Source organism: Penicillium daleae, assembly GCF_028827525.1.
Source record: "Penicillium daleae strain IBT 16125 chromosome Unknown utg000008l_segment0_segment0, whole genome shotgun sequence".
Lineage (NCBI taxonomy): Eukaryota > Fungi > Ascomycota > Eurotiomycetes > Eurotiales > Aspergillaceae > Penicillium > Penicillium daleae.
In genome coordinates this window covers 971,864-996,829 of record NW_026623156.1, presented here as the reverse complement: position 1 = coordinate 996,829, position 24,966 = coordinate 971,864, and the positions used below count along the sequence as shown (strand labels likewise).

The 24,966-nt window shown below is 51.6% G+C and overlaps 12 protein-coding genes across 12 annotated transcripts; 4 read left to right on the top strand and 8 right to left on the bottom strand.

Annotated features, from left to right (window-relative positions):
- Positions 1 to 14: 14 nt before the first annotated feature.
- On the bottom strand, positions 15 to 1,403 carry N7458_009001 (uncharacterized protein; the record flags this gene model as incomplete). The annotated part of the gene is made up of 1 exon (XM_056912383.1): positions 15 to 1,403. The coding sequence occupies one exon, from the start codon at positions 1,401 to 1,403 to the stop codon at positions 15 to 17; it is 1,389 nt and encodes a 462-aa protein (XP_056761232.1).
- Positions 1,404 to 2,812: 1,409 nt separating this feature from the next.
- N7458_009000 (copper amine oxidase) lies at positions 2,813 to 4,927 on the top strand (the record flags this gene model as incomplete). The annotated part of the gene is made up of 3 exons (XM_056912382.1): positions 2,813 to 3,698; positions 3,751 to 4,659; positions 4,719 to 4,927. The coding sequence occupies 3 exons, from the start codon at positions 2,813 to 2,815 to the stop codon at positions 4,925 to 4,927; spliced, it is 2,004 nt and encodes a 667-aa protein (XP_056761231.1).
- Positions 4,928 to 5,651: 724 nt separating this feature from the next.
- On the bottom strand, positions 5,652 to 6,023 carry N7458_008999 (uncharacterized protein; the record flags this gene model as incomplete). Its single annotated transcript, XM_056912381.1, has 1 exon — positions 5,652 to 6,023. One exon carries the CDS (start codon positions 6,021 to 6,023, stop codon positions 5,652 to 5,654), a length of 372 nt encoding a protein of 123 aa, XP_056761230.1.
- Positions 6,024 to 6,049: 26 nt separating this feature from the next.
- Positions 6,050 to 6,901, bottom strand: N7458_008998 (uncharacterized protein; the record flags this gene model as incomplete). The annotated part of the gene is made up of 1 exon (XM_056912380.1): positions 6,050 to 6,901. One exon carries the CDS (start codon positions 6,899 to 6,901, stop codon positions 6,050 to 6,052), a length of 852 nt encoding a protein of 283 aa, XP_056761229.1.
- Positions 6,902 to 6,930: 29 nt separating this feature from the next.
- Positions 6,931 to 7,869, bottom strand: N7458_008997 (uncharacterized protein; the record flags this gene model as incomplete). The annotated part of the gene is made up of 1 exon (XM_056912379.1): positions 6,931 to 7,869. One exon carries the CDS (start codon positions 7,867 to 7,869, stop codon positions 6,931 to 6,933), a length of 939 nt encoding a protein of 312 aa, XP_056761228.1.
- Positions 7,870 to 9,113: 1,244 nt separating this feature from the next.
- Positions 9,114 to 9,402, bottom strand: N7458_008996 (DUF3759 domain-containing protein; the record flags this gene model as incomplete). The annotated part of the gene is made up of 2 exons (XM_056912378.1): positions 9,114 to 9,283; positions 9,369 to 9,402. The coding sequence occupies 2 exons, from the start codon at positions 9,400 to 9,402 to the stop codon at positions 9,114 to 9,116; spliced, it is 204 nt and encodes a 67-aa protein (XP_056761227.1).
- A 1,275-nt stretch (positions 9,403 to 10,677) lies between these two features.
- N7458_008995 (lipase family alpha/beta hydrolase) lies at positions 10,678 to 11,511 on the bottom strand (the record flags this gene model as incomplete). Its single annotated transcript, XM_056912377.1, has 1 exon — positions 10,678 to 11,511. One exon carries the CDS (start codon positions 11,509 to 11,511, stop codon positions 10,678 to 10,680), a length of 834 nt encoding a protein of 277 aa, XP_056761226.1.
- A 666-nt stretch (positions 11,512 to 12,177) lies between these two features.
- N7458_008994 (Zn(II)2Cys6 transcription factor domain-containing protein) lies at positions 12,178 to 14,464 on the bottom strand (the record flags this gene model as incomplete). The annotated part of the gene is made up of 6 exons (XM_056912376.1): positions 12,178 to 12,933; positions 12,988 to 13,122; positions 13,178 to 13,680; positions 13,745 to 13,912; positions 13,980 to 14,151; positions 14,363 to 14,464. 6 exons carry the CDS (start codon positions 14,462 to 14,464, stop codon positions 12,178 to 12,180), a joined length of 1,836 nt encoding a protein of 611 aa, XP_056761225.1.
- Positions 14,465 to 15,942: 1,478 nt separating this feature from the next.
- On the top strand, positions 15,943 to 17,580 carry N7458_008993 (DNA-binding domain-containing protein; the record flags this gene model as incomplete). The annotated part of the gene is made up of 2 exons (XM_056912375.1): positions 15,943 to 16,588; positions 17,015 to 17,580. The coding sequence occupies 2 exons, from the start codon at positions 15,943 to 15,945 to the stop codon at positions 17,578 to 17,580; spliced, it is 1,212 nt and encodes a 403-aa protein (XP_056761224.1).
- Positions 17,581 to 19,533: 1,953 nt separating this feature from the next.
- On the top strand, positions 19,534 to 21,197 carry N7458_008992 (putative MFS transporter; the record flags this gene model as incomplete). The annotated part of the gene is made up of 3 exons (XM_056912374.1): positions 19,534 to 19,727; positions 19,784 to 20,046; positions 20,119 to 21,197. 3 exons carry the CDS (start codon positions 19,534 to 19,536, stop codon positions 21,195 to 21,197), a joined length of 1,536 nt encoding a protein of 511 aa, XP_056761223.1.
- A 634-nt stretch (positions 21,198 to 21,831) lies between these two features.
- On the top strand, positions 21,832 to 22,340 carry N7458_008991 (ATPase inhibitor; the record flags this gene model as incomplete). Its single annotated transcript, XM_056912373.1, has 4 exons — positions 21,832 to 21,977; positions 22,044 to 22,112; positions 22,169 to 22,234; positions 22,301 to 22,340. Coding segments are annotated over 4 exons (321 nt in total), but the record flags the coding sequence as incomplete, so codon positions are not given.
- A 250-nt stretch (positions 22,341 to 22,590) lies between these two features.
- On the bottom strand, positions 22,591 to 24,205 carry N7458_008990 (MFS general substrate transporter; the record flags this gene model as incomplete). Its single annotated transcript, XM_056912372.1, has 5 exons — positions 22,591 to 22,753; positions 22,813 to 23,088; positions 23,141 to 23,246; positions 23,309 to 23,493; positions 23,547 to 24,205. 5 exons carry the CDS (start codon positions 24,203 to 24,205, stop codon positions 22,591 to 22,593), a joined length of 1,389 nt encoding a protein of 462 aa, XP_056761221.1.
- Positions 24,206 to 24,966: the final 761 nt, after the last annotated feature.

Sequence of the window (24,966 nt, the reverse complement as noted above, 5' to 3'; positions counted from 1 at the left end):
ACTTAACATTATTCTTACTCCCGGTAATCAATATCGACCACCAACCGCACAGGTCCTGGCGCAGCCGCGCCCCCAATCCCATCATGATGTCGCTCAGACTCAGTATAAGCATTAACCACCTTCCTCGCCTGTGGCGTAATAACTGAGCAGCCCCTTCCGTCAGCCATGCAAATACGCATACCCTGCACATCATGATGCGCAATCTGCGCCTGAATAGCCGAAACATCCCAGCCAGACCAACCATCATTCTCTCTATCCCCGAAAGAGAATTCTCCCCAGGTAGACGTAAATCCACCCCAATTGTCCACCGGAAGACCCTTTATCCCAGGTGCCGCACCCCAAGCTCCCTCGGAATCTTCGTCAAACGCGACATACCGCGTCTCAGCGGGTGCGAGAACAAAGGTCAATGCAGAATGGCCATACCACCCATCCATCTTACGATCGGGTCCGATCTTATTCCAAATCGTGATTGTCCAGGGCTGGGAGTTGGAGCCAGTGAAGCGAACGACGTATTTGTACCGATGTGCCTCGGTCGGGCTCACGGATATAATATTGCTTCCCCATGGAATACCGACATTACCTTGATATTTGATTTGTGTTCCCGACGGCTTGCTGCGTCCACCGAAGCGCTTGACCGCAAAATATCCATCTCTGGGGATCTCGGTCCAGGCAAGGTTCGTTGGCACTGCAAGTCCATTGGGATTCAGGATTTGGTCCAATGGCAAGGTTGGGAGGGCTGAAATAGGGAGTTCCGAGACGACATCTTTAGGTGCGTCTTCGAGCACCTCTGGGAGTGGTGGAAGCGATGGAAGAAGGCCTGGAGCTGTTGGTGCTGGACGTGCCGGCGGCACCACGTCTGGTCTTATTTTGGTGGCTGTATTCGCCGAGGATGGAACCGCGCTGGCGATGCTAGTTTTACCACTGACGGTTTGAATTTCCGTTACTGTCTTAGTCATGTCGATGGTAGTTGTTTGTTCGTCTTGGGCTGGTAAGGGTTTATCGATGTTGACAGGAGTGGGTGCTTGGCTCGGTATCGAGCCAGTTGGCATTGAGTTGGTTGGCATCGTATTAATCAACTCCGGTTTCGATGTTTTGAGTACTGCAGGTACTGGCACGGCTGCGCCATTTGTTGGGACATGTATTAATTGCGTGAAGATAGTCGTAGTTGTAGGATCCATGGAGGTTGTCAGTTGAAAATCCTCGTAGACTGTGGTTGTAATAGTGCGGATTTCGACCATCATATCCGCCGGGACACGGTCAACCTTGTTGACATCTCTGGGCTCAAGTTGCTGAGCATGAGGTTTGATATGGACATGGTTATGTCTCTCATGGTGATGGTGGTATCCGAAAGCATCGTCCACTCCTATAACCGCAAGAAGCGGTATAGAGATGCTCCAGCGCATTTGAATGTCAAGTAGAAAGACAGAATGAATGAAGAGACGATAGTGGTGATAAGAAGATAACAGTATAATTGAGATCAACAGCGCGCTGTTCGAGTTATCGCTCCAATGCAAGTCTAAAAGATGGTCGATTAAGGTTGTCGGCTTGTTGTTGTCGTGTTGAGGGGGTGCAGTCCGCCACGCGAAAGCAGACTCGATCGGTCTTTATACCTTGACACGAAAAGATCTGGCCCACAGAATATCAGGAATGTTCATTTCGCGTTTGATCTAGGAAGGGGATCTGATGTGGACAGTAGCAGCCCTGAATTCCTTCCCGCCTTGGCTACTGTCGGTGGCTGAATGAAGGGCCGCCAAGGAGTCAGCGACACAACTACATGGTTTACTCCTAGATGATATCAAATTTTCTTTACTCAAAGAGCGATACCATGAAGGCCTCTGCTGCATTAAGTAATAGTAACAATATAAAAAGGGAGCAAGTCTGCAGCGAGAGGAACCGGTGGGTAGTAGATGCGCCCCCTGGCAGCCCGGAGGGCCCCCTGCGTGGGACATTCCAGGCGCATAATGACGACAGGCCTCTCCATCACCAGAGCATGGGCTCTTGAAATCAATATGTACAGAAGTTGGATGAGATTAATGATAGGACTGGGTAGTGCTTTCGAGTTAAAAGCCATCGAATACCTGAGTGACAACAGTATTGACTTCCTACGGTATCCGAGTCTCTAGGATTCATCACCATCATGTTTTCAACTCTACCCTTACAATAACAATATCCACATATCAATAATCTTCAAAAATATCGAGGTATATACAAATATCTCCGGCGCCTATGTAAACCTAGGTAAGTTGCAGCTGGGCTCCAGGCTCACTGACGAATTTGTGTGCTTTCCCCCTTGATGATGGCGGTGATATATGTCGATGCCTGTCGCCACCACGGTCGCATGAGGTCGTCCTCGTTTACGCTAGTTTTTTGGACAAAATCTATCCTCAAGCCCGTATCAATGGTCTTGTACACACACTGCGAAAGCTTCTACGGATCCTTATACCTCAAGCAGCTAAACTTACGCTCGGCAGATCAACGGTCGGTCATTCACCATGCAACTACTGAATCGATACGAGGTGAGCCCTCGGGATTACTCCAAAACCCTTGGAGACGAGCCAATAAGAGCCCTCTGCTCTATCGGGGGCCTCATCTTGTCAATTTTGATGCGCTAAACTGCTTTTAGGTAAAGATGCGCCCAAAGTGGACCAAATTGAGCGAATCATCGGATGAGCCAGGCGAACCCCCGCCTAGTCGAAAGATTTGCCCAAAAGAGGATGGTCGTGCCTGGGGGGCCCAAGGATCTGGAGAATCACATAAAATGTTTCAATGTCGCCCTTTGGCCTTTGCCTGATTGTCAAACCTCGTCGCCATCATGTCTTCTCTTCACCCCTTTGACCCCATCACCCCTGGGGAGATCCAGCTGGCTGTTCGCATTTTGGAGGCCGCCTTCCCTGGTGTCAAATTGCGGTACAAGCGCATTGATCTCCAGGAGCCCACCAAGCATGAGACTATTCCCTATCTCGAGGCTGAGCGTCTCGGCAAGCCGCGTCCTCGTAAACCGGCGCGTTTGCTGATGGCCTTGTTCCATCGCCTTGACAATGGTTCTTTCTACAAGGCTATTTTGAACGCAGACACCAAGTCCGTTGTGTCAGCAAAGGAGCTTCCTAAGGAAGTCCAAGGTCCCCTGGATTTTGATGAGATGATGGAGATTGAGGCACTTTGCTTGAGCCACCCGGCTGTTCAAGCGGAGATTGAAAAGTTGAAACTTCCAGCTGGAGTGACAGTTTGCATGGACCCGTGGATCTATGGCACTGAGGATGCCAATGAATCTCGGCGCTTGTTCCAATGCTATATTTACATTGTGGCTGTTGACCACCCACAAAACAACCAATACTCTACCCCCTGCAAGTTTTCTCCTGTCTTCGATGGCATCACTCGTGAGCTGGTGCGGATGGACTATCTCCCTGGTGGAGCCGATACCCAGACCACGGAGACACAGCCATGGAAGCAGGTGCCCACAGTCCAGTACGCCCATGAACTGCTTGATGAGCCACTGCGCACTGATTTGAAGCCATATATCGTGCAACAGCCGGAAGGTGCTTCCTTCAACGTCATTGGCAATGCGGTCTCATGGCAAAAGTGGCGCTTCCGTGTCGGCTTCAACAACCGCGAGGGCTTAGTCCTGCACAATGTGACCTATGATGGCCGCAACACCTTCTATCGCTTGTCTTTCTCAGAGATGACCGTTCCTTATGGCGGTAAGTCTTCTTCTCTGATTAGATCGGAGTGACCAATAGCTAACATTATCAGATCCCCGTGCCCCTTACCACCGCAAGCAGGCCTTTGATGTTGGTGACGTTGGTTTCGGCATCACAGCAAACCAACTCTCCCTTGGCTGCGACTGTCTTGGGCATATCAAATATTTCGATGGTTTCCGCACCGACTCCAAGGGCGAACCTGTTCAACTAAAGAATGTAATTTGCATGCACGAGCAGGATAACGGCCTGCAGCACAAGCACACTAACTACCGCACTGACGCTGCGACGGTCGTTCGCAACCGCCAGCTCGTGGTGCAGATGATCTGTACTGTGGCCAACTATGAGTATATCTTTGCATTCATTCTCGACCAAGCTGCAAACATTGAGCTTGAGGTTCGTGCGACGGGTATTTTGTCCACCGTTCCATTTGATAATACCGAAGGCCAGACCGTGCCATGGGGTACCAATGTGGGTCCCGGAGTGATGGCCCCTTACCATCAGCACATGTTCTCACTGCGCATTGATCCTGCTTTGGACGGATACAAGAATACTATCTATTACGAGGATAGTGTTCCCATGCCCGAGGACGACTCAAACCCTTGGCTGGTCGGATACACTACCGAGAAGAATGTCATCAAGAAGAGCGGCAGCGCCTCGACCAGCGTTGAGAAGCACCGTGTGTTCAAGATCCGCAATGATAACATCATCAACCCCATAACCCACCACCCCATCGCCTATAAGCTGCAAACCAGCCCAAGCCAGATGATCCTGGCCCATCCCAAGTCTTTCAGCTTGAAGCGCGCGCAGTTCGCCACGCGCCCTATCTGGGTAACCAAGTACCAAGACGATGAGCTCTTTGCTGCCGGCGAGTTCACCAACCAGAGCAAGAAGTCCGAGGGAGTTGAAGTGTGGGCGGCACGCAACGATAGCGTGGAGGATGAAGATGTTGTTCTCTGGCACAGTAAGTTACCACCCAATTATCCTGGTCACATAAGAAACATTGCCTCACACAGTCTGCAGCATTCGGTCTTACCCACAACCCTCGCATTGAAGACTTCCCTGTGATGCCCATGGAGCGTGTCAGCGTCATGCTCAAGCCGGACGGTTTCTTCACTAAGAACCCGGCCCTGGACGTTCCCCAGTCATCTCAGTCGTTCAACCAGTCCACCCAGCACCCGGAGCCATCTTGCTGCTCTGGGCCACAGGATCGGAACCAGGTGAAGCTTTGAAGACTTGGGATCATTGCATTTGATATTATTTCCGAACTTATGACATGCCAGCGACTGGGCACATACCTGAATGACGTATATAGCCCATGCAATAGATACCTTCCATACAGCATCAATCCCACTGTCATTAGTAGTGAACTTAAATGCCCAATCGAAATTGAGTACTTCTGAGAGCAGGACCGATGAAAATTATACGTGAGTGCAAATGAGATAATATTGCAGATGAGATTTGTTACGCATTGCAGTCTTGTCCAAATGACCATTTGTTTATACTACTGGTATTCGGCGTATTCGTATCAATAATGATTCAACAGGTCCTTCAACAGGCCTTTTCTATAAAGGGTTCGATAATTCTTTCATGGCCGATTAAAACGAGGAACTTCTACTCGGTTCTATGCTCGTATCGTATTCAGTCTCATAGGTTCCCCCTCGTTCGATAATGTCTAAGCTAGCTCGAATCCTACCGAAATGGTCTCACAACCTCATCTCAAGAAACATGATTCAGAAATGGCTAATCATCTCTAGTAATAGCAACGGAACATTCAGCCTCCATTTATTCCAATTGGCCACGAATCCCGCCAAGTTTGGAATGAGAGCCTTTTGTTAGTCCACCCAATGACCTTCCTGTATTTGATGAAGAAATAACATGTTTCCTCCACTACAATATAAGATTTCGGCAAAGATAAACCCGGCTGCCACCAAAGCCAGGTTGTTTGTCCCCACATCAATCTTCCCGGCCCCGCTTTCGTGGCACCATAAACAATGTATTGTCGGCTCCTTTGTCCTTTGGTGTATCTGGAGAAGTGTTTTCAACAGCTTCCAGGTAGTCCACAAAGGGAGCCAAGTAGGAGAAATCTTTCCAATCCTTGCGCGCCCGGTTCTTGATAGCAGGTGAGGCACGATCGTACAAATGCCTGAGCTCATCCCAGCCAGGTCTTCGATAGTGCGGCGCAAATTGCTGAACCCATAAAGCAAAGTCTCGAATCCTCTGGTTAGGCCGCTGAACGCAGCGGATATACCGAGAGGCTGCGTCATCAGGCGTGAAGCTCTGCGCAGATTGGTTAATGACGAAGACGCAGATATCAAACCATGTCATCTTGGGACGCTTGCTGGCGAAGGCGTTCAATTCCCCCTCAGAGAGGAGTCAATGTAACGCCGACCGGTGGCTACCTTTCGTTCCTCGGTGTAGTATTGATGGTATTTTTTGAAGTGAGTCTCCAAAGCGCCAATGAAGTTCCGGCAGGCCCACCAGTCTCTGCCATCGGTAGATTTGACTGCTGGCTCCGGTGGAACCGGCGACGACATTCTATGCGGCACTGATTTGCGCGCAGTTGGGGATGTCGGGCCATTCTCCGCTCGGGCTGGTAAGTCGTGGGGAACCTGATGATTTTTGCCTTGAGCTTTCGCTGCACGGGCAGGTGAGCGCCCCCTAGGGCCGCTCGATGGTGAGAGTTGAGATATCTGGCTACCATTCTTTTCGTCCGAAATGGGACCTCGGCTAGACCCAGGCTTGGATTGGCCTTGCAGAGGTTCCCCATTTAGCTCCGCTAGTCGCTGCGGGAGGGTATCCTCGATATCCTGCAGGTAGGTAACGTACTCATCATAGGTTTTGTAGTAAGAGAATGGGCGATGTGCTCGGTTTCGGATAGATGAGACCACTCCCTTTTTCAGAAAGCCCATCTGATCATTGAGTCCAAGTGCCTTGTTAAAGGGAGCTGAGGCTTGCAGGCGTCTGGAGTAGCTTTGGACGGTTTCCCTCTGTTTCTGTTGGACGTTTGCGTATGAAGTGAAGTCTGCTGGTGCGGGAGCTTGTGACACCCCGTTTTGCAGGGAAGCGTTAGCCTGGGCTTGCGAAGGGTACTGAGCTGGCTTGGCAGTTTGTTTCTGCGTATTTCTTGGGTCCTGTGGCGGTTGTTTCGCGGCCGCAATCAGCGTCTGGGCCTTTTCAACATTCGACGTGGGAGTTTGAGGCATGTTTGCCCGTTGGTCTTGCACAGGTGGCTTCATATTTTGCACCACCGCCTTGAAAAGATATATGCGGAAATTCTGCCAGGTGTCGCTGTGAGCAGGAGAGCATACCAAGCGTCCCTTAGTGCAGGGATAAGGTGTTCTAAGCCAATCTTGACTTTTCGGTATTCTACATCCTTGCTATAGTATTGAGGTGCCTTGGTGAAGTGGGCTTCCAGAGTGGAAATGAAATTCGTGTACTCTTCCCGGGTTAGTCCTTGATACGGCGGCAGCTGCAGAAGGGTGGAGTCGGCAGGAGCGTCTGGCGTGCGTGGACGGTCAAACCATGGGCGCTGCTGCTGCTGCTGCTGTTGCGCCGTCTGTTGGTGTGTGTTCTGTTCCTTCTGTTGCTGCTGACTCGGGTTCTCCGGAGCTGATGTTGAAACCGCAATCGGTCGCTGGGTGAATGTTGAAGTCGTCATACCACTGTCATCGCCGACGGCAGGGACTCGGAAGGGCTGGACCTGAGTTGGTGTGTTGTTCTCCTTGCCTTTCATACTAGCAGGCGTACTCGGAGCTTGTACGATTGAAGCTTGGACTGGCGGCTTCGGGTGCTGAATTTGTTGAACCGCCACTAGTTGAGACACAACAGCGGTCTGGGGGCTGTATATAATGGCTGGAGCTGTTGTTGGAGCTGGGCTGTTCTTCGGAGAAGCCGACGCAGCTGCAATACTCAAACGGTGACGAGAAGCCTCCAATAGCTGCTGTTCTGCCCAGATTTGCTCCTGCAGCTCTGCAACCTGTCTCTGCTTCTTCAATTCTTCCAGTTCTTTTGTCATGCGGCGAATTTGCGCGTCGAGGGGGCATTCGGTTTCGCTCGTGGCTCGGTCAATCTTCAATCGTTTTCGAGCTGCCTCGAGGCGGAGCTGGTCGTCCGGGACGGTGCCATTAGCCATGTTGGGTCCGTTGTAAGGGGTGGACGGGTCCTCAGACATTGTCGGGAGGATTTGTGTCGGCGAATCTCGAATGTTGGGTGTGGAAATACCATGTATTCCGACGAGGTAGAAGAGAAGGTAGGAAGGGGGAATATTATCTGTCCATTTCGTGAATGTGCCAAAGCGGTCTCGGAAAGTGTGCGGGGCGGTGGAGGATGCATGTGAGCTGTCAGTCTGTGCTCCGCTTCGGACTGCACTGATCGTTGGCTCTAAGTGACCACCTCCCCTGTTCTACATGACAGTAACCAGTGGTGCCCTAGGTTGACTGCTGGACAGGTTAAAATCATATACTAATCATGACATGGAAAGGTTCTTATATGACCTCCAAACAACCTGCCAAGATCAATCCATACAGCTTCGTGCGCGTCCGCGAGGATTGTTACTGCTATATGAAGAACTCTACTGTAGTGTATGCCTGAGTATTGAGCTAGTTTCGACCCTCAAAGCCAGATATATAGAAGGAGCTGTTCAAAGATCTGTTGGAATACAGGTATGTAGGAGGGATAAATGCAGCTCGCAAGGCTAATTGTATGATATTGTATGAAGAATTGGAATTTATGCATAATCTCTGAGCAAACGACCGCTACGTAGACTCAGAAAGTAGAGGGATTTGCCTTTCCGATCCCCCGCAGGTTTAGTGCAAACCCTCTGAGCTGCATGCCCAAATAGTGGTTCTCTAGGGTGGCTATTAAACAACCTCCAGACCGTTTTTGGCAGTTTGTTTATGTCCTAAAACTGACCCACATACAACGATTCGACGACTCTGGGTTTTATAAAGCAATTGATCCTAGTTTAGGAATAGGGCAAAAATTGTAAGCCGAAAGCATACACTCTCCTTTACTCAATTGAGCAACAAGAGTTGAGCGGCGAGTGTAGCTGATTGCTGGCATACAAGTATGTACCCGGTCCTATCAAGGGCATGCTGCATTACGGCTCAGCATACGCCGACACTAAAACTAGCTAGTCGCATCCAAGATCAGTGGGAAGCCGATACCAGCCCTGCAGCAAACAGAACGCAGGTATCTCTAGCTCGGCCTTACCCGTAGTTTACAGAGCATTTCTTTGCCTCGAGTTCGAGCATGCAAGGGGCGAATGGGGGACTTGTGAAAGAAGCCCAGCTTGTATCATTCATTCATTCATCATCACGTATCTCACATCGATATCTAGGGTACATCAAGAGTGGGCACTTCCATTGGAAGGCTTCATGCCTGACAAAAGTATCACAGCAGTGGTCTGCATCCATTCTACCAGCGACCACTGTTACCCATCGACTCCTCGGCACGCTCCCAAGCATGACGCTTAGCCTTCTCCCGGTCAATGAAGTCCAGACCCTTGGTTTCGACCTCACGACCGACAAAGGCGCCGATAAGTCCGGCAACGACCTCCTTGGCCCTGGCGTGGTCGTCAATCTTGCCTAGATACAGGGACAACATGCATGTGTCAGTGGGTTGATCCTGTATACTGCATGGAGAGTCTGCGAGGTGGGTGTGGGTGGATACCGTTGCGAGCCTCATGCTCCTCGTAGGCCTTCATGGCCTCGTAGGCGGCGGCACCACTTGGCTTCGTGAGGGCGGTTGGTCATCTGCTCGTGATGACGGTACTCTTCGCAATCGTCTATAGAAGGGGGCGGTTAGTGTTGGATGCTGGGGACCTATCCACTGGTGCGGATATAGGAGGGGCGATGAGAATGATTGAAGTGCGTACTATCGAAGAAACCCATGATGGTCGGTCGGCTGTTAATGAGATTGAGGAAGGTGTGGGTGTTGGGAGGATGGAAGGTATGGTGTACAAGGTACTGTTAGACGAAGGGGCAGTTGGAGGGGCGCGAAGATGCGCTTGTTATAGTCGAGCCAGTCTGTTGACGGAACAGAGCCACATGTCTTTTGTCCTCTTTCGAAAGTATTATTGGGTACCGAATCTTCCGTATTGGATATAGAAATAAGGTGACCTTCCGAGTCGCCGACCCCCGCCTCGCTCTGCTTGTGCCAGGCAACCCCTCCCCTCGTCCATACAATGTTCCTCAAAACTCTAGTCCAGTTGGTTTTCCTCCAGGACTGAAACGCCGTAATAATCGTCCTCTTGGGCGAGCTTAGGCAAGCTTAGCTGGAGCCAATTGGATCGTTCTCGATCGAATATGAACGAAACGCCATCATCCGATGTTGCTGCCTTTCATCCCCATCTTCTGACCCTCGCGATACTCTTTTTAGTGGCGAGGGTGTGGGTTACTTGTGTAGTGATTGGCTCGTCGCTTTGAAGCTTCGCGGGCTTTGCCGGGTTCCGGACCTTGTGTCCCATGGGATCGTGAAGTTTCGAGTGCTGGTGGTGTATTGACACGCAGTAGCATTAGTATGTTCGGGGTGGCGCGTTGAAGAAGCATGTTCGTGGTATGCAATATGCGCTCTGGATGTGACTCAAGTCAAGGGTGGCCAGGAGTCCAGAGTAGAACATGAGCCTGATTCAGACTTAACTACACTTTCTTATCCGAGAGCAGCGAGCTGACTCGCGGTTTACTATTGACTCTACTCTTGAGTGCCTTACATGTATGCCTTGCAGAGACCAACGTGCTGAAGATTACTCAGATCGGAACACACGATCGATCTATTCATGCCGGACAATGCAGGCAATACTGTAGAACGATCTCCACGAGCCCAGCGTCCAAACCCAATCTCTACACTTCAAAATCCCAACGGTCAAGGGATACGACCATGCAATATGCAATATGTCCAATAATTAACTATTACTTATATACAGATACGAGAAGTATATCGTCCAGGTTCCCGCCAGAGGCCCTTAAATCGAGAACGCAGCCTAAGCCTTGCCAGGCGACCCAAGCAGACACACAAACTTGCGATCGGGCGTATCATCCAGCACATTCTTCACCAGATTCCACACATTCAGATCATACGCCTCGCCGATATGTCCAACCGGGTCCAGTGGGCAAGTATCCTGAATCCAGCGATTCGCAACGCCGTCCTCATTGACGAAAGACGTCGTGGGGGGAGTAACCAGCTCATCGTACTTGGACGCGATGATGGTCACTTTGTTGCCTTCCTGCACGATGGGCGTACCGTCATTCAACCGGTTGATGGCCGCACCATCGGGGCCCAGGTCGTCGCATGCACCGCAACCCACAGCATCCAAGACGTCGCCGACTGCAGCGCGCGACGCATTGCCGAACAGGTAGGCCAGCTCGTAGATTCCAGCAAAGGTAGTCGCGTGGGTGGGCGGTGCGATCGAAGCAATTTTATCGATTAACCCACTGACGCCCTCGAACTTGGGTACGTAGAGGGACTGGAATGCGCCCTCAGAGTGGCCGATCAGATCCACTTTACTTTTGCCCGTCTTTTGGACGACTTCTTTGATGTAGGCGGCGATCTCGGGGGCGGACTCGTTGATGGGCTTTAGGCCGCCGACGAACGGGAAGCCATCGTAGGCGCCGTAGGTCAGGGAGTATGTGCAGTAGCCTTGGTTTTGGAGCCAGTATTGTAGAAAGTTCAGGTCCTCGTAGTACGTGGCGCCCAGGCCGTGGAGGAGAACGACGGGGTTGGAGTCTGAGGTGCAGGAGAAGTCGTTGATGCCGGTGGCAGAGGCTGTGGAAGCTGCCAGGAGAAGAGAGGCGAGGACTGTGCGGAGGGAAGGCATCTTGTTGATTGTGGGCTTTGGTTGTATGCCCGGTACCGAGGGTGATGGGTGACAATTACGGTATGCAAGTAATTGAATCGATCGAACCTTGACACGAGTCAGGTCGGGGCTTTTTATTGTTTGGTTGACAGCGGCCGTCACGATCTGCCCGAGGTTGTCTCCTTTTTTTTTCCCTTCAGCGCGATCAGCTCGGATCCATCCGTACCTGGAACTATCGATTGATGATTGGGGCTGGATGGCTGTGACTGGTCAACTCTTTGGGCAGGATTAGCCCCCACAGCCCGCTGCGGTTTAGCGGCATCGTCGCGGAGTGGAGATGTTGCACGGGGGACCCAATGACAATCTCGTGGCCTTCGTGGTTTGGTTCGTCCTACGCGATGCATCATATCTCGATGCGAGGGATCACAGTTCGGATTTTCATGGCCTTCCGACGGAATCCGAGAGAGACCAACCATTGGATGTGTTTGAGACAAGTAGGATAATATCATCATTGACTTCTGCAATAGGAAAAGGGTCCATTGTCTTGCAGTCAATTGCTAAAATTGCTCAAGGGATATCTTTTGTGACAGTACACTGAATGGAATGCTAGTGATTGACGTTGCTGAGCCTGGGAATTATGCATATGCTTCGCCTATCTGACATCACAAACCCAACTAGGAAAGCCAACTATAGTTTACCATCATTGAGCGGAGAATTCTCCCGCACCGAGAGCTCAGCCATCGCACTACCCCAAAGACCCAGCGCGTGGCGTCGTTCTACCAGATGCAGAACCTCCACCATGAACGCTTGTTCAGGACCACCATCAGGGAAGGCCTCCCAGGCGACCCGAGTAGGAAAGGCAAGACGATTAATCATGTTCCCCGGTGCAGTCATGATATAATACTCCAGAGTCCGACAAATGCCACAGCCAAACTCATATTGCTCCATGGGCGTGATCCGGTCTTCAGGGCGAGTATCGATGCTGGATAAGATGAGTCGGACGGCGAAGTACATGCACATGGTCTGTGCCAGCAGGAGATTGGGGTAGGAGAATATAGTCGGCGCATAGACCTCACCCGTACGCAAGTTACGCCGCTTGAATATGGGGAAGTCTTGATTTCCCGTCTGCGCAACTTCCTGAATTGGTCCTTCCGGGAAGCATTCAACCCAGTCTCTATACCACTGCTGGAACTGTGCCGTGCACTCGGTGATTCCATTCCAAAGAGCTGCTTGCTTGACAGCCATTTCTTGTGCGCCCATTGTGTGTGTAGCTTGTGCTTCTTTGAATGAATCGGACTGTGCCAGCAGGCCGGGAATCTCGGTCGCAATATCAACTAGGTGATGCAGAATGTCTTTTTTAGTTGTTCCAGCCGCCCATGGGATGGTCTTCCATTCTTCGCGGGCCAGGAACGAGGGCTGGCGAGCCGCCAGTGCTCCGCCAATCTAATCGTATTAGTACATTACGTGCAGAGCAAAGAAAAAAAAGGAAAATCTTACCCAGTATGGACGCAGCTCCGTGAAAAGGAGATGTTCAACCCCGTACATGTGATTCTCGGGGCCTCGATGCTCAATCAGGCGCACTGCACCTCGAACATGAGCAGGGACACCGCTTTGCGTCGTGCGTTCCACACTCTGCCGTCGTCATTAATGAGCTGCATCGTATGTTTTGCCAATAGGGACCACACACCTCGAAGGCAAGTAGAAGAATTACTGTCACCAATGTAGATTCTGTTTTTGACCGCTCGGGGTCGATCAAGGCCTCCTGTAGGGATCGAAGGACACGCGGGTACAATCGGAAACCAGACGCTTCGATCTGCTTGTTCTGGATAGACCTACCAAAGAAGGCCACAGATACTGCCTCAAACGCATCTGAGATCAGTGGTGAAAACATGCGGATCCCTGCAGCTGCGCGTATTGCACCTGCTCGGCCATGTCTGGAGTCAACCTCGGGAGCAAAGGCGTCCACAAAGCGCTCCACAAACACATCGACTGCTGGTCGCTGCAGATTTATTATAGAAATTGTGCCGGATGAACTGGACGAGTCTGATCCCTCTATTGACAGGATCTCTGCAAATTCGGCATCTTCGTCATCGCGGAAGATTGGATCATTAAAGTTACTTTCCGGGCTACCATTCCTGGAATGCTTGCGTATAGGAATGACAGAGACAGGAGAGCCATATTTCTCATAAGCTGTAGAAATTCATGATCCACGTAAGTATTTTATCACGAATCAAACTGCTCGCGTTGGACATACCTTCATAGCCCTCCCAGGGACCAACCTTGACCAAATCATTCTTCAGCCCGCTCTGCTCACTTCGAATATCCCGCACCAGCGAGTCCACCACGTTAAGCGGGGCGGATCGAATAGACTCAAATAAGCTCTCGAGCTGGTCCAGCCGCTCCAGATCCTCAGTCTGGGACCCTGCAGCATCAATGGGTTAGTGGGTGGTTCTCGACCAAGGAACAAAGCCTTGTCCGAGTGCACGTACCATCTTTCCTTTCGTCTATCCTAGCGCGGAGTTCCCGAATCTCCGATCGAAGGTTCCGAATTTCCTCGGCCTGGCTGATTGGATGGGCCTCTTCGTCAGGCACATTCTCATATACGCATTTCGATGGATAGCCATGAGCGCAACAGGCATGGCAGGGTTTGACACGGTCACACTAGACGATTTCCGGAAATTGAAGTTAGCTTTCAAGTTCGCAGACGATGCCAATTCCTCAATGTTGCGATTGTGTCGCAGCTATACATTGCCGTTGAATTGGACAATATTGCTGTCCCTTCCTCTGTGGACAGTGGAACAGTGCAACGGCCGGGAAGGGACGGTCCCTCCCGTCGCGATCTGAGCACATCTTCGATTCGAGTGTCGCGTACCTTAACCTTGCGGGCCCGACAGACCTTGCAGGAGCGTGACTGGCGACTCGGAGCCTTCCTGGCTCGCGAGTCGGAGGCAGCTTGTCGCGATTCACCGACCATGGGGACGCAAAATTGGGACACTGGAGGAGGGAGAAAACATCGTGAACCAACGGCGCTGCGGGAATTAGGGGAGCCAGATTTCCGGTGTGGGTGTCCGAGATCTGTTGCTTGGGGGGCACGGGTGAGTGGTGGAACCCGGACCTGATGGGTCCAGTCCAGGTCCAGTGTGACGGTCTACCCAGGCGTTTTAGGGCGGGTTGGCGGGGAGCTTGCGAGCTTTCGGGAGATTCTGATAGGTCTTGTGGCTGGCGGGCCTGGTTCCGCGGGGACCGGGGCCCGCTTGAGTAGCCTTGCGATTGGCGTGACGCAGGTGGGAATATTGGATGCATCGACTGTCAGTCGCTCAATGAGGTAGTGAGGGGTTGACAGTTGGGAATTGGGCGGTTATGGGGTCGGAGGGCAAGATGACTTTCAAGGGAGGAGGTCTGGAAAAGAGAGAGGGGAAGTGTGGGATGATCAACTCAACTGAGAATAACACTCTTTGAGACGTACGACAACTAGTCTATATATTCCTGCAGTATGGTACATAAGTTGAACTCTTTCGCGACAGGTCAATTAACTGCCCTCCAGACAAATTCTCACTACACTGCACGCCAACGATAATCATTTCCTTAGGACCTGACGAGGCTGGCTGAGCCCCTCTGACCCTTGCCGAGGTCCTGCCAGGCCCGTCGTATGTCGACGTATTGGCGACATCTGGTACAAAGTACAGAGTAATGATGACCGTTTGTTTAACATGATGTGAGAAATTCTAAACCCCGGGTCAACAATTGACGAAAGTACGAGAGACTCGGATGTTGTTCGTCGCGACCGTTGAGGACAGAGTGGATCTGCATTTTTGGCCTGCACCCAACTTAAATTTGGCTCGGCGCCGTGCTTCCGACAAAATGCCGAATCAGCCCCCATGATAAAAGGCGGTGAGCTGGACGGTGAATATGGCGGTGTAGAAGAAAGAGGGAGCAACGGGGACAAGTTCTGGTGAATTGCTGGGGTTATAATTCTAGCGGAGGAAAGTTTCCCCGTACCCGGCTCGTGGCTTAATGGTCACGTGTTTGGTACCCAGTCTGTTGGTGTTTGGAGATGAAGCAGTGGAATAAGAACCTAATCTTTGGAACCACCCGTTCGCTTCATAGCCGCAGCGCATTCTTTTTTACTTCTTCTCATTTAACGACTCAGAGAGAACCGAATTCGCCAACCGCCTACAGATGTGATATCACGTGACCTTATCTCCTGTATTTGTCCAGTCGCGTCAACCTAGCCACGATGCATATCAAAAGTCACCGACCACCAAGAAACTGATTGATTTCTGCTCTGTCCATGATCAAGTGGGGTAATTGGTTTGGTTGACTCCCTTCCTCCAGTGCAAATGCAACTTTCTCCAAAGTACAAGGTTGCATCCACTTCAACCTCGATACATGTATACCTGCGCATCACAATCTTCACCGCGCTGAATATACTATCTTTGCCAACTGCACTCCATGCCTCCCAAAGACCCTGAACGCGCTGCAGAGAAAGCGGCCCGCGAGGCGCGTATCCAGCAAGCTGTTGCTGAAGCTCGCACCCTCGAAAAGCCAAACTTCAGTGCCCTGTCTCGCAAATATGACCTCCGTCGCGATGTCATCAAGTATCGTCTAACTGGTATCCTGTCCCAAAGGGTACCCGTATCGCTGAAAAATCGATTTACACTAGCACAAGATACGGCGCTGACCAAATACTGCCACCAACTCGATGAAGCGAACATCGCTGCTACCGGCGGGATGATCGAGATTACTGGGAACTATCTGCTACGTCGAGGTCCACGAGGGCGCGACTGCGCGCTTCTCTCAAAGATGTGGGCGTATCGCTTCTTGGAGCGCATGAATATCGAACTTCGGCATCCGAATAAAGTGCGTGTGAACCTCAAAAGACTCAAAGATGAGCATTTGGACGTCTTTGTGGATTGGTTTAGCCAGCTGAAGAGTAAGGTCGAGGAACATGATATCGGTCCGTCGAATATTTACAATATGTCGCTCGGTTTTCAGTTCCATCAACGAGGTCTGCGAAGGGGAGTTGTTACGGATATTGAGGGCAGCGATACGTCTGCTGCTGCACGCTTGAAGAGCGGGTTCTTAACCACGATTGAGTGTGTGGCAGCAAATGGGTTTGCTGTGCCTCCCTTATTCATTGTCAAGGGCGACACCAATCTCGATTGGTGGGACGATTCGCCTGACGTGCCAGATGGTGCCCGTGAGGCGCTTTCACCTACTGGCTGGGTTACTCCCAAGCTGGCTATGCACTGGATTCGACATTTTGATGAACACACCAAAGGCCGCGTATCAAGAGGTCGAAGGCGACTTCTTTTGATAGATGGCCACGAGTCGCATCTTCCGCCTGAATTTTTTGATATCTGTGAGGCACGCAAGATCATCATTCTATCCCTTGTGCCACATGCTCGGGAGCTTCTTCAGCCACTTGACGGACAACCATTCCTACAATATGAGGAACTATTCCACTCGCCAGTCAATAACGGGGAAAGTACGCCCACGAATATCGAGGAGTTTCTCTCACAAGTTATGAGCGCGCGCCGGGCTGCGTTCAATGAACTGACCATCCGCGATATGTTCGCCAATTGTGGCATCTGGCCCATTGACTCGGAGAAGATCATTCGGCCACTACGGGACCAGCTCGCGGAAATTCAGGAAACTGAAGCCGTACGTGAGCAGCTGTGCAGCGAACCTACCCCCGAGCCCCGTGCACCCAGCCCTCCACCACGAGCGATTCGCATAGTACGTGCTCGAGCTGAAGAAGCCGTTGCCTTGCAAAAGAAGGATGCAAACCAAGTCAGGCATCAACTCCGCCAAATTTATAATCTCAATCTCAGGACATGCGGGATGGTGCTTCAGCTCCAAGAGGATATGAAGCGGAAGATGGATTTCCAGCAGCAACGGCCACAGAATAGACCACTACCGGACAAGGTTCTACCGCGCAGGGATATCAAGACATCCAGACTGGCCCTTTCGCGTGTTGGAAGGAAGAAATTAGCAGCCCAGGCGAGGCGGAGGAAGAATCGGGCGAAATATGGGATCGCAGGAGCTAGTAAGCGACTAGCAGCTTCAGATATTGTGGAGATAGATTAGACCGCTTGTCGGTGGTTCTCGTTGGGTCAAGAATAAGCTCCGCGGGGCCATGCCAATCTGTATACTAGAGACCGACCTGTCTGTGTTAAGGAGGTTCCACGGAAGTCTCGAATGAGGTAACCCTGCCTATAAGCCCGCCACAGAAAGCACCCAGCCGCCCGGACTTGGGAATGTCCGGGTCCTTGCGGTTGTGAACTGCGGCTGAACAAATAGACTTCTGGGATATGTCGGCCGAGCCGACGATGCCAATCACAGGAGCTATGAGCTTCATCGGTTGAGGTCACCCAGGCTGGCAGTTCTACGCTTTGTCTCAGATGATATTGGCGAGCACGAAGCTCCATCGCTTCGAGCTCGATGTGGCCGGAAGCGAGGGTACGAGAATGCCAAGACGATCGCCCGGGATTTCTGTCCAGGTTGAGAGATCCGTGTTCCTTTTTTGGTTCTTTTCAGTTGCTTCAGAAGCGTACCTCGCATGCCCAAACATTGGGGAATTTCCGCGGCACGCTATGCCAGACCTCCCTATAGAACGAGCAATGACTAGTAGTCTGCAATAACAGAGCACAGAGCACAAAATGCCAGTCCTCACAGTTTCTTTCACCCTATGAGTGTCCAGCAGTGACAACGCAGGAGAAAGACCGACTGGGGTGGTCTGATACCAGATCCACCCGGAGAAAGTGCGAGAGCGAAAGCCCCTGAGTGGGCTACTGGTCGGAAATAAACTTGGCCATCCAAGCAATCAGACCAGGCGATGGCTGGGCAGGAGTCGACCTCGGAGAAAGAAAGCTGCTGCATGGCGGCTTGCATGCGTGTGAGTCGGAGGTGGCTTACTCCGGTGGTGAATGTTTATCATGTTGCGGTCGGATGCCGACGGTGAAGGTTTCGGCATCGAAGGAACTCTCGCAGCGTTAACTCTCCAGCATATCGTTCGCCCCAGACTTGATTCTATTCAATTTCACGATCATGAAACCAGCGGAACCACTGGATGAATAGCGGTCGACCTGCTTTATACCAGTTTTGTGATACTTGGCCACTCGAAAAACAAGATCCCGACTCCTGTCCATGATCCCGTCGAACCTCGGGGCCCGGTTTCCAGGCCCCAGACCCCGCGAATTGTCCAAACTCAAACCAACCAAGTCAAACTCAAATCCCACGCGCGGTCCTATGGCGGTGTTTAACTTGTTTAACTTTGCTGGGCTGACCGCTCAACGCACGGAAGAACTCCGAACGCACTCATTCCCAGAGTACTACAAACTTGTACTAGTGTACCACAGTCTACTAACAGCCTGAAAGATCCCCCTTGACGGTCTGATCTGGTCTGGTCACGCACCACACGGGGATACTCTCCACCGGGGGGCGTATCCAGGAAGCTTTCCCCAGATCTGAGTGGCTTTTCGGCTTGAAAGGAGAGTCCCAAGTCTCGCGGATTCGAGCTCCATGGCTCCCGCCTCCACCGTGGGGGATCCCTGTCCTGGGCGCCGTCCTATGAGGACTGTCGAATAATGAAGCCATGACACCATTGACCCTCGTGTCTCTCCGCATTCTTCATGACTGCGGTATGCTTATTGGTTCTCCCGCCGTGACTCCGGCTGTTCTTGGTCGAGTCACCCCGGGCCCCCACGCACTTTGTTTTCCAGAGATGAAGTACGGGGTAATGGGGTAACGGGGTTAATGCGATGGGTCGCAGTCCACCAACTGCCGCCACTTGGATGATCCCGTTTCTCTCTACCCCCATGTTTGGGGACCTGGCCACATGCATTACCACGCGGTGACACGGTTCCCTTCTTCCGTCCTGCAGGGACATAAAGTGATGTGCCCATCCCCCCTTCTCCCGGAGGAAGTAACTAGCGGCGGTTTGAGAATTCATTCCTCCTAGAATTCCTTGGCCTACATCGGTTCCTGCTCTTATTTCTCGGTCGCTATTGAGGAAAGAGACGTCTATTATTTACACACAACATGGCGCCAACTACGGGTGTCATCTCCGACGTGGAGGCTATGGGCGATAAGGCCGAGATGACCCATGAAGAGCTGGTGCATCTGGCAAAGTTGACGGACGAAGAGAAAGTCCTGGAGAAGAAACTGTTGCGTCGGATCGATTCCCTTATCATGCCGCTGGTCGTGCTGGTTTACCTGTTGAATTATATTGACCGGTAAGAGACCTTGCAGTGTCTGGGAGATCTGTGTTGGGAAACTAATCCGCCAATAGAAACAATTATGCTGCTGCGAAGCTCCAGGGTCTTACGGAGGACCTAGGTCTCACGCCCACGCAGTACCAGACTGGTCTATCGATTCTGTTTGTGGGATACATCCTGATGCAAGTGCCGAGTAACTTGATGCTCAACTACATGGGCCGCCCGTCGCTGTATCTGGGCTCTTTCATCACTGCTTGGGGATTGGTCTCTGCTTTGACAAGCCAGGTCAAGGGGTATGGCTCCATTGTGGCTTGTCGTTTCATTCTCGGACTGGTTGGTAAGTTTGCCGTCAAACAAAAATGCCAGTATCTCTCTCTCCTGTCACCTGTACTAACCTTTCCATTTGTAGAGGCTCCATTCTTCGCCGGCGTCCTCTTTTATTTGTCCAAGTGGTACACGAGGAAGGAATTGGCCTTCCGAATGAGTATCTTCTACTCTGGCTCCTTGCTGAGCGGTGCCTTTGGCAATCTCATCGCCGCCGGTATTTTGAAGGGTCTCGGGGGTCACCGCGGCATGTCAGCCTGGCAGTGGCTGTACATCATTGAGGGTTCTATCACCATCTTCGTCGGCATCGTCATCTGCTTCGTCCTCCCTGATTTCCCAGAGACGTGGAAGGTGCTCTCCCCCGAGATGCGCCGCGTCGCCGAACGCCGCCTGGCTATCGAAGCCGCCGAGGCTGATATCGATGAGGGGGGTGGTATGTCTCAAATGAAGGGTCTCAAACTTGCCATGACCGACATCAAGACCTATGTCCTGGCCGTTGCATACATGTGTATCACCGGCGCTGCGGGCTTCCAGAACTTCTTCCCCACCCTGACCAAGACCCTGCACTACAGCGACACTATTTCGCTCCTGCTCGTTGCCCCGCCCTACATCTTCATGGTGGTTTACAGCCTTGCGCACTCATACACCTCCGACAAATTGGGCGTCCGCTTCTGGTTCCTAGTCTACCCAATCCCCATCTCCATTCTCGGATTCATCCTCTTCTCCACAACCTCCGGCTTCGCGCCCCGCTACATTTCCCTCTTCCTAATGATGTTCGTTTTCGCGCAAAACGGCACCTTGTACTCGTGGATCGCCAACGCCATCCCCCGCCCACCCGCCAAGCGTGCCGCTGCGTACGCCTTTATCAACTCCATCGGTAACTCGGCCAGTATCTGGACCCCGTATACGTACGTGGCCACGGAGTCGCCCAAGTACTGGACTGCGATGGGTGTGAATATCGGTCTGCAGGTGTTGGGTCTGTTGATGGCGGTGATTATGTACTTCAACTTGCGGATGTTGAATAAGAGGCAGGAGAGGTTGGAGAATGAGGATGTGCAGTTGACGGAGAAGGAGTTGCGGAGGTTGCAGGTTACGGCTGACATGGAGGGGATTGATCTTGCGGCTGCGAGGCGCTTGCAGAAGGGTTTCCGCTATGTGCTGTAGGGATGGGATGGTGCTGGATTATGTTTTATATTGTTATCAATGAAGGTTTGATTCATGATCAAAATCTTTCTCACAACTGAATGCTCTAGTTTGATCGGTAGGCATTTACTCCGGTTCGTACTCGTCTAAAGTGGCCCTCTACATGCCGCAGTCAGCCTAGACTACCTGACTACCTACTCTTTCGAGTAGTACGCCGATGTTTAATGTACAGGATCGTCCTTCACAAGGATAGTGACGCTACATGAGTAGACTTCTAAGCCTATAGTAGACTGGAACTTCTTAAGGTTACTCTGACAGGTGGCCCCAGAGTAAGTGATCGGACCAATCCCACGTCCATGACCCGTCCAGTCCTGCAAATGGGCCTTGCGTGGGTCTGAGGTACTTTCGTACTCAAATATACTTCCACAGGCTCCGACCAGGCTATAAAGGGCTGTCTTTTCCGACTCTCAAATAACCTGCTCCTGCCAGGTCTAACCGACAGACAAAGTACTATCCCATCAACTATCACTAAGCATTTCTCGCCCATCACGATCGGCAGTTCTTCCGTCCTCATCTTTTCCCCGCATTGTTCTGACTAACCTCCACTTGCCACCTCCACCTCCACCTAAGCTACAACCCACACCACCACATCCAGCTCCAGCACATCATGCAATCCCTCTCTCGCCCGATCATCCGTGCCTCAGCAACGACTCCCCTCCTCCTCCGTCCTCTCACCACAACTTCATCCACCATGGGCGCAGGAGACACCGGCTCCCCCAAGGCGAGGGGCTTCCTTGCGGAGTAAGTAGTCGCGGCGACCGGCCGGAATTCTATGACGTCATGCATTTACTGACGATGCAACCACAGAAAGGACCAGTTCCAACGGCGCGAGGCCGCGAAGGAGGCGATGTATATTCGGCAGCTGGAGATGGAAAAGTATGTCTACTATCTTGGGGTGGTTGTGAGGGTGATTAACATTGTGTGATGTTTAGGATTGAGCGGTTGCGTCAGAAGATGAAGGAGTCGCAGAGACATATGGCCGAGTTGGATAAGCATTTGTATGTTGTCATTCGAGGGCTGTTGCTTTATTTTGTGAGGAGTATGCTAATGAGGTTGTGGTTTAGGGAGGAATACGCGAAAACTCAGGGCGGCGAGCAGAACTAATGGATTGGAAGCTCGATCCTCTATTTATTCTTCATGTTTAATTTTTCTATGAGCTTGAGCAGACTCTCTGCTTCTCGAGTGGTTTATGCCTCTCTATTTGCTTATTCTAATGCACTACCAATGGCTCCAGCTACTATGCTATGCTTGATACCATCATATTCTCAAATCGAATCAAAATATCATATTACACCTTTACCCAGTGTTCATGCCTCATGAATGCTTTTATCCCAGTTTTTTGCTTTCCAATAATCTATATTTTGGCCTGCCATCGCCATCGATAGCTCAGACTCGCCCAACGAGCCATTACAAACATACCCAGGGCGACTATTAATACGCTCCCCAGGTAGGCTACCATTGCGCGACTACCCACTTTCTCGAGCATTTCACCGCCAATAGGGATGCAAATGAGAGTGCTAGAGTTAATCAGTATATCTCCTTTGTCGTCAATCTCAAGATGAGGGTAAAAACTCACGCCAAGCTCACGATGGAATAACAAATTCCAAATCGGCCCCCGACTTCGCTTGCTTTCGAGATCTGCCCAATGCATGCCGGCGCAAGACTTAAGAATGATCCCGATGCGAGTCCAAACACGCAGCTGAAGATGTACAGCCCTGGCAGGGTATGGCCGAAAGGCAGCCAGATGGTGAAGATGGCGAGGGCGCCGAGGCAGATGAGTCCCGTCTGCGTGTTGATGCGTCCGTATTTATCAGCGATGACCCCGGTTATGAGGCGGCCAATCGTGGAGAAACTAGAACAGATATTAGTCTAGCCCGGGTTATATCCCTGGATGCTTGACTTACACGTTCAAAATGGAGAGAAGAATCACACTGGTTGATACGCTGAACCCTTGCATCACCACATACGTGGGATACAACCCCAGTCCCGCGAAAACTTCCAACTCCAATCCTATCCATGCATCAGCATCATCTTCATCATCATCATCTGCACTCCCTTCTCACACCACTCACCAAAAGTCCCCAACGTCAACCAAGTAAACCTCGTATCCCGGAACGCCCTCAGATTGATACTCGACTTACTCTGCCCCCTCGGCAACCTCGACCTCACCAACCCAATCCCAACCCCACACATCACAGCCACCATAAACGCCAACATCCGAATCGCCCAGCGATACCCAAACTTCGTAAACGCCGCCCTCAACACAAGCGGAAACATCACACCCCCAACCCGGCACCAGACATCGCCCACCCCATCGCCAGCCCAACCCGTCTATCAAACCACTGCGGCACCGCCGCCATCGCAGCGGTACTCAGCAATGCAGCGCCGGATCCCATCACCACGCCCAGCGTGAGCATAAAATGCCAGTACAGCTTGCACTCAGCGAGAATGAAAAGCCCCGCAATATAGCAGACTGACCCGGCGATGAGGATGCCCGTTGGACCGTACCGGTCGAACATGGGTCCGATCTGGACACTAAGGACTAAGCCGAAGAATGTGAATAGGCCGGGGATCCAGCCGACGGCGCTGGTGGAGTATGTGGATAATTGGTGGGTGGCGAAGTAGTTTTGGAGGACGCCGGTGGAATTCATCATGCCGTAGCTGGCCATGAGGAGGAAGAAGGAGCCTAGAACGACGAGCCAGGAGCGGGTTCCGCCGTCTGGGAAGGTTTCTTCGGTGTCGTGGGACCGGATGTGGGTGGTGTGGGTTGTTATGGCGGAGAGTTGGGCTGGGGGTTCGATGATGGAGAAGGCTGTTTGGGGTGGAGATTCTTCATCGTGGATGTCGGATGTGTAGTTGTGGTGTGTATTGCTTGGGCCAGCGATTAAGGATGGGCTGGTGGGTGTTGAAGGGAGTGATGGATGGTAGGGCTGGGTGGTGATGATCGTGGTGGTTTTGGATGTGGCCATTACTGTTGACGATTGGGATGTTTCATCTAGGACAGCAGTGAACGTAGTATACTCACTCCAGTAACTGGTCAACGAGTTGGGTATTTTCTGACAGGTCCTTGGGTCATCAATGTCTCTTATCTTGATTGAACCGATCATCGGGATGCCATGCCGACCTCCGGTGACTCATGGCGATAGCCCTGCATAGAATGGCGGGCGCACATGGAACTGAACGTCTCACAAGATAGTGGGGATGAGACACGATGAATGAGGAAATTGATCCCGCAAATATTGAGTGATTGGACTGGACTAGTCGAGACTGATCGATTCACGCTTCTGGGCGACAAAAACGGAGACTGGACCCGGTTGATGCGGGCATCGGAGAACCCCCCGGCAACACGAGGTGCATTCACAACAGTAGGTCAATTTAGTATGACTGAGTATAACTGAGTTGTTCAGTCTCAATTGGTCGGAACAGCTCGTCAGGTCTTTATCGGAGATTGAATTAATTCGCATTGACCCCCACTTATGCTCGTCCTGGGCTTCTGGAGCTATTCCAGAGCGGGTCCCCGACACGACAATGACAAGGGTTCTCCCGTAAAACAGTCAAACCAGCTGACGAGCTGACGAACTCACTCAGTGCCTCGTCAGACTGAAAAGATACTGAAATCAGAAAATAACTTGTAGTGAAAATGCAATTGCTAATCTCCCAATGTAAACCAGTCTAAAGTCTATGAAATGTATGTTCTAGAATCTTCAATCTCTCCAACACGACCATCCCA